Source organism: Amaranthus tricolor, chromosome 7, assembly GCF_026212465.1.
Source record: "Amaranthus tricolor cultivar Red isolate AtriRed21 chromosome 7, ASM2621246v1, whole genome shotgun sequence".
NCBI classification, from domain to species: Eukaryota; Viridiplantae; Streptophyta; class Magnoliopsida; order Caryophyllales; family Amaranthaceae; genus Amaranthus; species Amaranthus tricolor.
Window position 1 is genome coordinate 26,679,391 of NC_080053.1, and position 12,762 is coordinate 26,692,152.

General features: G+C 34.6%; 1 protein-coding gene and 1 long non-coding RNA gene across 2 annotated transcripts; both read right to left on the reverse strand.

The window, feature by feature from the left end:
• Positions 1-775: 775 nt before the first annotated feature.
• LOC130817287 (phospholipid-transporting ATPase 1) lies at positions 776-7,543 on the reverse strand. Its single transcript, XM_057682910.1, has 7 exons — positions 4,990-7,543; positions 4,594-4,900; positions 3,245-3,905; positions 2,990-3,113; positions 2,658-2,877; positions 2,089-2,547; positions 776-1,273 (listed from the first exon to the last, which is right to left on the reverse strand). Exons 1-7 carry the CDS (start codon positions 6,692-6,694, stop codon positions 1,054-1,056), a joined length of 3,696 nt encoding a protein of 1,231 aa, XP_057538893.1. The 5' UTR covers positions 6,695-7,543; the 3' UTR covers positions 776-1,053.
• Positions 7,544-8,785: 1,242 nt separating this feature from the next.
• LOC130817288 (uncharacterized) lies at positions 8,786-11,361 on the reverse strand. The gene is made up of 3 exons (XR_009043761.1): positions 10,975-11,361; positions 9,889-9,962; positions 8,786-9,485 (listed from the first exon to the last, which is right to left on the reverse strand). It is a non-coding gene; the product is annotated as an uncharacterized LOC130817288 (long non-coding RNA).
• Positions 11,362-12,762: the final 1,401 nt, after the last annotated feature.

The window sequence follows — 12,762 nt, forward strand, 5'->3', positions numbered from 1 at the left end:
ACGCAAAAGCTCGTACCTGCTTGCTAAGTACTACATGTGTTGCACCATAAAAAAGAAACAGCTTACAATAACGCAATAATTAAGATAATGGTACGGACAACGAAATTGTTTTGATAGAATTAAAAATGAGAGAAATGCAAATAAAAATATGGATAAAAAATTAAAGAAAGGAATGCTGACATTATTACAATATAGAAATATTACAAAGTAAAAGAAAAATGTGCAAATTCATGAGAACGAAGAGGAGGGACTATGAAAAATCACATAACCTAAATAAAAACAAAGCTAAAACCATATGGAAACAATAATTTATGCATTGTGATTCCATTAGATAAAAAATCAAAATTTGATAGGATTAAACCATATTGCATACTTTTCAAATTAGCTACTCGATGTTAGAAAAGAAAAAAAAAATAACTTTTTAATTATAAATTTAAAGGTTTCATTTTTAAAAACAAAAGTAAAAACACTGTAAAAAAGAAATTTAGAGTCAATATTTGGACCACCTGCACATGTAAACTAGGGTTTAAAAAAAATTATTACATGAACTACAATTCCAAAGCAATACTTTCACATTTTTTCATTCAATTATGAAAATAAATTCATCATCACTCACCAAATTCTCATTTCGAGTTTTTGCTAACAGATACAACAATAATGCTAAAGTCTTAGTCTGAAATTTTTTTTAAAAGGGTTGCAAAACAAGGACAAATACCTTTTCTCACCCAAGCATGTTTAATTTTGATAAGATCCGGTGCATTAGTGCTAACAGATCTCGTTCAAAAGTCATGTAATTCTATTCTTTTCTATTTGTATTACAAAAAATGTTTCTTGTACAATTGTGTAAAAAAGGAAAAAATTTGAATAGATACAAAGAGGAATATACAATACAAAACCTCTATGTTGCCTTACATGCTAACCTCTATCCTTTGGATAGCAAAGAATATTGATTTTTTCTAAATTATGAAGGAATGAAAAACTGCCTACTTATTATGTATAAAACTTTTTACAAAAGAAAACAAAAGCCTACCGGTGATCTCTGAGCTCGATAAATCATCTCCGTCGATCAACATGTGTTTGGTTCATTTGAATCTCACTGTGTTCCCAATCTGATAGCGTACCCAACTTCTCTGCTTCTCTTGCAATCTGGATATCACCCGGAAAAAAGCGTTGGCCAAAGACTTTGAATATAAAACGAGGAATTATGCTAGCAACCGGGGCAATAATCAAGCACAACCAGGCAGACCCGCGACCCATTGTGTGGAAGATAGCCCTGTAAAATGGGATGAGTTTAGTGACAATCTTATAAGCTGTAATATGCCAAACAGAAAATGCATATAGATTGTGATCAGTGAAACATAATTCGCTAGTTAGTTCGCCTTTTGGATTCGTAATTCGTTCAAAATGGTTCAAAAATAGTCTAAAACCGATCATAATTCGCTTTTTTCGATTCGCGAGGCGATTAGCGAATCATGTGACACTTGTGATTAGCCATCGTACTTATAAACAACTAATCAATATCACTAATCAGTGCGTAAACAAGGCTCCCACCATGTACACAACGCGACCTTACTCAAGCAACTACATATATAATTACCAAGGAACATCTCAACCAATAGTTTAAGCTGAAGGTTGAAGCCACGTGAAATATTATAAACTCTATCACGCATTTCACACAAGAGGCATTTGGGCTAAAAATATGGTTGCATCACATGTCCTCATACATGACGCTAAATATTCCACTTGAAATAATAAAGGGTGGTGAGATTCAAACCCGTAACGAAAACTTTCGTCCCGGGAATCAACTCGACAAAAAATTTAAACTGATGGTTGAAGCCCAAGATATGTTCTAAACTCTATCAATAACTTTTTAGCTCCATTTGTAAATAGTGTCAACAAAACAAATTATATGAAACTCTCGATTCTTGTGAATATAGTACACAAACTTTACGTGAGGTTAAATAACCGCCAACAGTATACAGCCCAATAGTTCAAGAATACAAAATAAGAAACAGATGGTTAGGTAGCATGTACGCAGGCAATGTAAAAACCGAGAGTTGGCTATGAAAATTAGAAGGAAAAAATTACCAATAGCCAGGAAGAACGGGAATGACATCAATGATGATGACACAAATGAAAGTTGCAATTATAGATCCCCATATGGCTGCATGCATGATCCAATTCCATCTTATTACATCCATAGCCAAGTGCAAGTTGACACTAATTACAACTGCGATAGTCCAGATGTCCCCAAGGCTAGAGGCGTCGATGTCAGATTTCCAATATGCAAAGAGAGGGAGAAAGAAGATAGCTCCACTTTGCCACAATGTGTCCGCCATTGTCAGCCAAAAGAGCCTTGAGTTGTAGGACTCTTCCCTTTGTCCAGCTTCGTAGAGCCTCGGAAACCTGAGAAGAGTTCTTCGACCCAAGTCCTTGTCAAGAATTGCAACAACAACAGTAGGCACAGAACTATACAGAACGGAGTACATGACACTGCTCCATTCCGTGATAGCGGTGGTCAAAGTAAACCCATTAAAAAGTGTGTACCTGTACGAGAAGGAAAAACATGGAAGGGGTTTTGTGTTTAGATCGTATTATAATGCCATTACTAATTTCGACAGTATTTAGTAATTCTTCAGATTCAGAATAAGACATACCAAAACATGAGAACAACAAAAATTGCATTTCGGTAGAAATTGTATAATATCATATATGCCATTCTTTGGTAATTCCAGTGCCCGTGAACCAACAGCAGTGTCACCAGAAATCGAAATTGTCCCATTGAAAAATCTGAAGCCATGACAGCTTGTCGACCTTCTTGTCCACTTATGCCTATTCCAACATCAGCCATTTGAATCATGGAAACATCATTGGCACCTGAAGTTTTAACAAAAGAAAAAAAAATATTAGAAACAAAAACCAAGTGTATGCAACTGGCATAAAAAGGCAAGGATGGTAAAGAGAAGAAAAGAAAGCAAGACATTCGTACCATCCCCAATGGCAAGGGTCATGTCATCAGTTCTCTGTTTTATGAGGGCGACGATTCCTGCCTTTTGCAAAGGAGCCACCCGGCAGCACAACACGACATCACATTTACTGGCTAACATGAAGAGCTGCAACACATAAAAACCACAATAAAAAACGGAACATATAGAGGGAGTTCATTTTACTGACATCATGATCGTATATTAATGATGTTATTGGGACGACTTGCAAAAACGATAGAGTATAATTATTATCTTACCTCTTCCTCTAGTTCAGAGTCCAGAATATATACAAGACTGCTACCGTCAATAATTAAGGCAAGTTGAGTTGGCCCAGAAGTATTTGATGTTTCGATTGCCTCACGCAAACTCCTCCTACATGAGTCCTTAGAGTTTCTATTAATAATGATCTGTTTCATTCCACCCGTGAGAAGCTTTGACGAATAGCCAATTGATATAGCTGTTTCTTGCTTGTCACCAGTCAAGACCCAAACTTTTATCCCCGCATTTCTTAAAGATTCAATCGCTTCGGGCACACCTGGCTGCAATCTATCTTCAATTGCAGAGGCACCTAGTATAGTCAGATCCTTTTCTATGTGGCTGGCAACCTTACGAAGTTGAGCTGCTCTTCCGATTAAAGCAGTGCTTGCAGCCTCATAGGAATGCTGCCACCGCTCAAATTCTGCTTGGTCAAGCTCCCTCATTCCTACCACAAGAGTCCTCAAACCCAGTGTGGAGTACGAATGAAGATGGGCTTCTGTTGCTTGAATTACATCCATATTCAAGGATTTGTCAATCACACTAAACATAGTTGTATCAGCACCTTTTACAAAGACTTTCACAGTGTGATCCGGACAACCCAGTATAACAGACATCCTCTTTCGGTCACTATCAAATTCATGAAGACCCAAAACATCAAACCTGCTCAGACCAACAAACGAAATTCAGAGACGTAAAATATTAGATACGAGCTTATGAAATGCAAAATGCGACAGGAAAAAAAGCTCCTCATTCTAAAACAAGTGACAGAGAACTCTTTAACTGCTAGCACATTGTTCTCTATATGTCTTATCCTCACCGATTAACTAGTCATCCAAACAATATTGAAGGTCAGTCCCAGTAAAGAACCATCAAAAAAGTAATGCAACAGGGTAAAAAAGACTAACAAGCTGCAACAGACGCAAATGATGACATTCAGCATAATTTCAACATTTCCATAAGCCAACACCAGAATAAAATTCTAATGTTGAGAGATGGAAATATATAAGATAATCAATCATAATTAACTGCAAAATAGAATTCAAACATGAATTACACATTGACAATAACGATATACAAAGAAGCTTGACATACAACAATAACATTTCATTTCTCCAATGCCAGTGGCTCTCACCTAGGGTGGGGTTTAGGAGAGTCAAATGCACGCAACCTTACCCTTGTTAGTGGTAACAAAGAGGTCGTTTCCGATTAAACCTTGGTAACAAACATCATCTCCAACTTCACATATATAAGGTGTGCACATGGAAATGGCCCATGGTAATGGAACCACAAGGAAGCTTGACATAGCAGCACAAAAATAAAAAGGCATGAAAAGAAAGCAAGGTCTGACCTTTGTCTTTCTCCTTGAATATCAATAACTATGTGGCCAGAGGTTCTTTCAACAAGCATAAATCCATAAGCAGCCGCAGCAAAAACCAACGCCTGCTCATCAGGAGATTCTCCTTGGTAATCGATGGTCCTCACAGAAGAATCAGAAGAATTTGACACTATAGGTACAATGGTATTGCACGCAGCCAGAGCAAGAAAGAAATCATATACACGTCTTCCCACATCAGTGCCATTTCGACTCTTCACCAACCTTTGCAGAGTAGAATCAACCTTCACTTTCACCTTTGGCGTCAGAACCTGGTCGTCAACTAAACATCGAAAGGAACATAGAAAAGAAATATTAAGTATAACTAACACCACAAACAGGTAATGCAATGGAAGACAGATTATAGAATACCTTCAATAAAGTATGCATTCCGTTCGTCCAGTTCATCAGAAGTTGGAACACTGTAATCCGTCCCCCAAATGCTGGCACATTTAAATTCCATCTTGTTTTCAGTCAGAGTCCCAGTTTTGTCTGAGAACACATACTTTATTTGCCCCAAGTCCTCATTTATATTTAAGGCTCTGCACTGAAATGTAGCATTTGAAGTAATATCATACATAGTGGCATCTCGATTCATGAAATAAGCCTGACCAACCCGAACAAGCTCCATGGATATATAGAGTGAAATAGGAATCATAATCTGAAAGACTATAACTGCCATGAGGAATGTGAAGAATATTTCTAGGCCTATACCATAGTAGTTATAATCTTTTGGAGCACCTTTATGGTATTCCTTTTTCCGGTAAAACGGTGTTTCATTCACTTCATCCATGTGACGCTTCAGCCAAGTACCAAAAAGGGTGGATACTATGGTGCATAAAGCAATAAGGAACAAAGAGAGCAAAATGATCTCTTGATTCATTTGGGTCTCAAGTCGACTTCTCTTTGACGGAGCTCCTGCATTATTAAGCATGGCTTTAGTTTCACGGCCAGCATATACCACCACCCCAATAGCCCAATCCGTGTTTTTGAGCTCACATCCACGGAGAACGATATTAGACGGCCCAAGTGACATTCTCTTCCCATCAACCTCCATGGTTCCATGGAATCCATATACATTTCTATTAGGCTTTTCACACTTGATTAATCCACCAATGTTCTCTTTTTCAGGATTTTTCGATTGTGTTTCCTGCTTGGCATATCTTGTTTTCAAATTTGACTCCCCATCCAGATTAATAGTCTGCACATAAGCAACCCCAGTAGGATCACTTGTGGACAACAACACTATGTCACAAGGAAGAGTCTCATTCGAAGAAATCTTCATGACTTCCCCAACTTCAATATGCTTCCATTTCTTAAGCTCAAAATTACCATCAACTAATACTTTAGCAAGCCGATTGTTCTCAACTCTGTCCGATCGATGCCTCCTAAAGTCCTCAAATGCATCCTTAATAGCTGAAACAATCAATACAAAAGCTAAAGGCAATACAGAAGCACCCCGCCCAAAAACTGCAAGCTGGGGCAACTGATTGAGGATAGCTATAATAAGGAAGTATATATACGCTACCCGATGAAACTGCTCAAACAGATTCCTTGGCAAGAAGGTGATAACTGAATACTTGGAAGTACGAATCGAATTTCCAGCAAATTCAAATCTCTCATTTGTCCTTGCTGGATCATTAATATAAACAAACCTTGCATCTTCCTCGTTTATCTCCTTCTGAGATAAGCCTAACCCTTCGGATTCACCTGACCTTGACCCATGTCTAATAGGTTTTGGGTCCAAATCACCAAAATTCACCTCCCTCACAGAATTTCCAGCCGACCTCCATTGGTAAGACGACAAGCTTCCTCGAGATGAGGAATGCAAGTAAGCATCATTTCTTGCTGATTGTTCAACAACTGAATTCGAGTCTATTCCGAAACTAGAAGCAGAATGGTACGACCCAGCACTCCTTCGAGACGACGAAACCAAAACAGAATCACTCTTTACCAAATTCTCAACAGGTTTGATGGAATCCCTCTGCGAGGGGGATCTCAAACCACGGCCCCTAGAGGCCGAATACAAAATAGAGTCACTCTTAGCTGAATTCTCAATTGATTTCCCAACATCCATTCCAGGAACAGATTTGAGAATTCCCAGAAAGGGTTCTTAACAGATCGTTTACAGCAGAAACCAGCACAAATCAAAGAAACTGGGTGTCTCAATAGATGGGATCAAAACAGTCAATTGTAGGTCATGATCTGAAGATCAAATTCCGCTAAACCCACACAGAGTCAACTATACTCGAATCCATGAACTACCCAGCAGCTAATTCTACTCAAAAATTGAAGAAACACAACAAATCACCCTTAAAAAAACAATTAACGGCAGTTGAATACTCTTAAACTAAACTCGGCTAGTGTATAATCTATACAAAGCTAGAATCTAACACTAAATTCAGTATACAAAGCTGTTCTTCTGTAAATTACTAATATATAATTGATGGAATGAAAGAACTAAAATGGGTAATTGGAGAAAGAACTTACATGTAAAGGAGAAGGAGATATATCAAGAGAAACCCAATTGTAGAAACGCGTAGGTCTCTTATGCATTAATTTGATTGAAAATTCAGAGGTCAATGGCATTGTAGAACAAAAGAGAAGGAATCAAGAAGGTCGTAATGGGTGGCGACAACAATAACAAAAGCCCCCTTCAAAAATCAACAATCAATAATCAAAAATCAACAGAAATTGAAAAGTAATACTAATTAATTAAGAAAAATAGTAGTAGTAATTCTAGAAAGAAAAACATGACGAAAGAGATTGGAAAGAGAAAAGGGGGAGAGGTTGAAGTATGATCAAAAATGGTGGGGTAGCAGCCTTAGCTGTTCTAGAAAGGATTTGGAGAATTTAAAAATGGAGGAGTGGGTGTATGAATTTGACTGCCAAATTCAATTATGAAGATTGAAGAATCAAATTTTCAATTATCTGGGAAATTTGGAATTTTCAAATTTTTGAAGTTGTTAAACAAATACTCTCTATTTTGTTTTATCTATTTTGCAACATAAACTAATTAATAAATTAGGTATAATAAGTTAAAATGGCGAGATAAATAATGGTCGGGATACAATATCTAAAAAGAAAATAAAATAAAAAAAAAATTATCGTGAATAATACAAATTTTTGTTAATTTCCTTACAATAATATTACCTTTTGATTAGCCATGAGCCCATGAATAACAGCAACTTAGGGAGTCTTTTCTAGAATAATACAAATTTTAGTTTATTAGCTAATTTACCAATTTTTTGTCATAAATTTTCTATAATTTGATTTTTAACATGTTTGGTATGTTATAGGAAACTATCGCTAAGGAATAAGGTGATATTATTCATAGTTAATCAAAAGTTGATATTATTATAGAAAAATAAGCAAAATATTATTATGATATTCATGGTAATTTTGCCTAAAATAAATTCATTAAAAAATTTTAAATTAAATGGAATATATAGATAGTTGTAGGAAAAATTGAGGTAAAAAGTTGGAAAAAGTCTTCAATTTCATGCATTAATATTATAGGTGAACAGTGGAGTAAATTATCGGTTATTATGACTAAGTTATGAGTAGCTCTATTGATAATTGATCCAATTAATTGAAATTGAAAATGACTTGACTTGATTTGAAATAATTTATTTATAAATAAAAATTAATTGTTAATTTATATACACTATAAAAATTAAAATTAATCTAATTTTAGTATCATAAATAATAAAATACGCGTATTTTTCTTTATCTTCTCTTTAAAAAGATACAAATATAATATACCGCTATCTTCTTTCCCTTAAACTTCAACTTGTATGTCATAACGGGTTGTTGACTATGACTTCGACAAAATTCATGCAAACACTCGGAATGTAAACATGGAGCAATTATGAGTAACCATCCCATTTCTTTCAAAATACCGTGTTGTGCATGAACTTTATTTTGGTTACCTATCAAGATCTTGATTTTGACTAACATTTAATGCCCCTACTACTTTTATGAATGATAATAATAAGTATGATAATGTGTTATTTATAATTATGAATAAAATTCTGTTTGAAGTATGGTTATGGAAGCAATATTTTATTGGATTACAAGAATATACTTGTGTTTTTATTTTTGTTGAGGTTAATGTATATATACAAGTGATAATAGAGTTAACTCTAATGCCTTGTAACTAAATCATGGTATTATAATATATTTACATAATTTATGTATTTTATTGTAGTTTTGAACTTGAATCTATCCCTTGAAACATCAAATAAGTACGCTAATTTTTTTTAAAGATATTGACAATTTGATATCTTGATAGAACATGAAGAAGACAAACTTCACCACGTTGTAGTTATTTTAAATAAAGATGTAAATTGAATTTAGTAAGATTTAGTAATCATAATAGCGACTTGCTGATATTCAACTTCAGCACTGGATTTGACCATGGAGTGTTTGTTTCAACAAAGACCATTATCAAATTGACACCCAAAAAACACGGTAACCTGTAACAACCTGTCTTACTGGTGGAATAAGTAAGGCAGGTCATCATGGGGTTTACTAACCCAAAGAACTCAAATCTCAAACAATTGACAACGTTATAAGACATGTCAACTTGTCCAAAGCGTTCAAACTCAAATCACAACTCTCGAAAGGTCACGATATCTAAAACATAACTGAACAACTAATCTTAAGTTCAAACATCTAAGCCAAAGTCCAAAAATACTCGTACAACCAACTATAAAAGTCTAAAATAGTCTACATAACCAAATCTACTACACACATACTAAAGCCCAACATACAAACTACGACTTTTATACATACTCAAATCCGAAATAACACTCAAATATACTCTAATTGCCCTTGATATCCCTTCGTTTCCGGCCAGTACCGATCTGTAGACAATTTAAAAGATGGAAACAACAGGAGGTCAGATTTAACTGAAGGAGCAAAAGTAATCCAAAACAAAACAATCATTATAAGTCAAATAGAAGGCTTAAAAGCAACATCATTTCCTAGATCTTTGTGCGCACTAGAAGTCTATTTTAGAGGAACATCCATAGCTCTAAGGCTATGTCACTCTCGGGTGAGGCTAGTCAATATTTTAATGACTTCACCTCAAAATAGGGAATAAGGGACATTTTCCCTCTTCTCCGTCAATGACCAACTCGTGAACCTGATCCATTGCATAATCATTCATAATAAATTTGTCTCAACAATATAAAATTCACAACTTTAATAAAACAATTTTCAAAACTGTAGTCTTGCAAGACCCATTAAGAGACTGCTACTACTCACCGACAATGTCGCTTCAAGGACTCGCGCCCGATGCACAGCTATCAACCAGAAAGGTTCCTCGATGATATTGTCTCCTGAAGCATAATAAAATCACAACATCACGGAAGGGCGTTCGATACTATTATACTAACGTATAACTTATTACATTTTCTATGACTGTAGATTAACCAAGACTCTATTCTAACATTTCAACTTTTATCATCATTAAATTGCTTTTAACTATACCAAGAAATCCAAAGTTAGCTTATCATATCAAGATTTTATTCTAATGTCCCAATATTCAATATCATGACATCTAGGTGTTCCAAAAAATTAGAGTGAACCCAAACTTATATCACATCTATAATCTTGTATTTCTTCTTCCTATAAAACTATTCTTCTAACATCTCTAATCATCATAATCATTTTACATATACCGACACCATTTAAGCTTCCTTAACCATCCAATTAACAAATAAAAACATTTTAACCCATCAAAATATTCGAAAAGCTACTAACACAACCAAAAACACTAAACTACTTAAAATTATATCATCAAAATAATCTTCACTAAAATTATTATCCCACAATTAGGTTCTCATCATCACATCAACCTATATTTATCAATAACAAATATTTCTTAACAAAACTTTAATCTCCACATCCCTTAATCTAATATCAATCAACAAGATTTATGCACCTTTAATAGAGCATGAATGGTACTAATCGAACTACTTCATATCATGTTCTTAACTAACAACTTGAAGAAACTAACTAAATAGACCCAAATTAAGTAGGTCTCAAAAAGATATGAGTGGAAGAAACCAAATGTCAGATGGTAACCAAGGAAATTGTCAACAACGAACTTGATATACGTGTGTCAAACGCCAAAGGATTAGGAATCATGCTTATCAATTATAGTAATCAAATTGTAAATGTTGAAGGTTAAGATGAGTCCTTTATCTGGATGTACAACATGTACAAGGATTAAGGATAAGCCAAGAGTAAAATTTTCCAATAAAGTAAAGAATCAGAGAATATAGTAATTGAACAGCCAAGAATTCATCTACCAAAGTTAATCGAATATACAGGGAATTGAGAACAAACCGAGGTGAAGCGATGATTGATAAATACCAAAATGTGCTTTTGATTACTAGATTTCACAGGAAAATGTTGGAAACGAAGATCCCCAAAGTAATGTTATTGATGTGTTCACTCGCGGAAAAGAACGAAGAATCAAGTAGTTGCTGAGGTTCGAAAGCCTTCAAAGATTGGTCGCCATAGTCGTATGCAAAAGAGGCAAGGGTAAATCGAAATTTGTTGGTTTTCCTTCGACTTCCATAAAGAATTTAAGAAGAGATTTGGGAGGATTAGCACATTTTGATTTATTATTTCTATTTCTTGCTCAACCTTGAGAGAATTAGGGTTTGGGAAAAGAGGGGTTTAAGGAAGAAGATGAATAGTGATTTTGTAGAAGCCATAGAACTGAATTTTTTTCTTCATTAATATTCATTAGTGATATTATCAATGGTACCCATGTACTATAGCAAAATAATAATGGTACCCTTATGTATTTCAATGGTACCCCAAATATATGCTAATTACAACCGTGACACTATTAATGATTTTTCCGTTAAATGTCCATTAAATTTTGAATTTAACCTAACCATGGTTAGTTTCTTCTTCTTTCCTTTTCCCTTTCCTCTTCCTGCTCTCCTTCCATGGTTGCTTCAGGTTCCTAAATCATGAATGCGTTGGATCAGAATACATAATCAAATCAACATGTGGTTACGGTAACAAATCGCCACATTGGAATATGGACCAACTGAACAATTCGAACAAGACGGTAGAGACATACTATCCCGATTCATTCATCGTTTTGGACAAGTATAAAAATCTAGATAAAACAGAATATAAAATGTTGGCTTCAAATAATAATTTCTTACAGGCGATTGGATTCAATAGCATTTCACGAAATGGTGGCTAAATAATCGAATAGAAGTAGAACTGACTAAACCAAGCCACCATGACTTACTATTTCTTCTTGGAGTGCCAATTTTCTATGCTTCCATAACAGTTCCACTGGAAAAACAGAGCTACAAGACGTACAATACCAACAAAAACCACTTGATTACACCAAAATAAATTTAACAAGAAATTCTTCAAAATTAAAAAAACCCAAATAAATTGAAGAACAAATTCTTCAAACCTGACAAACGAAATGCATCATGGTTCTTCAAAATTAAACAACAACAAAAGGTAATAAAATTAGTCAAACTTGATAGAAGAATTTCTTCAAATTAGAAAAACCCAAAGCCATCACACAAGAGTGTATATTATACAAATTCCTAACACAATTTACAATCTAAATAAGCCATCATCAAGTCAATTTCTGCTCACAAGATCTTCGGTTACATCGTGAGATGAAGCAACCATGAATGGAGAGCAGGAAGAGGAAAGGGAAAAGGGAAAAAGAAGAAACTAACCATAGTTAGATTAAATTCAAAATTTAACGGACATTTAACGGAAAAATCATTAATAGTGTCACGGTTGTAATTAGCATATACTTGGGGGTACCATTGAAATACACTGAGGTACCATTATTATTTTGTTATAATACAGGGGTACCATTGATAATATCCCTATTCATTATGTTGGGTGTCTTGGGACTAATACCAATTCTCAAGTTACTAGTAGATTTTGTCCAAATAACTTCTATTCTTAATATTTATTTTAAATTTTATAATTTTAAAATATTAATTTTTAAAATGTTACATAACTAAAAGTGGAGTGACGAGTATTAAAACATATATTCCAATTCGCACGTAAAAAATGAGAAAATATAAAAGTCACACAAAATAAACGATAATTTTCCTTAACAGTATGAATTTGTAC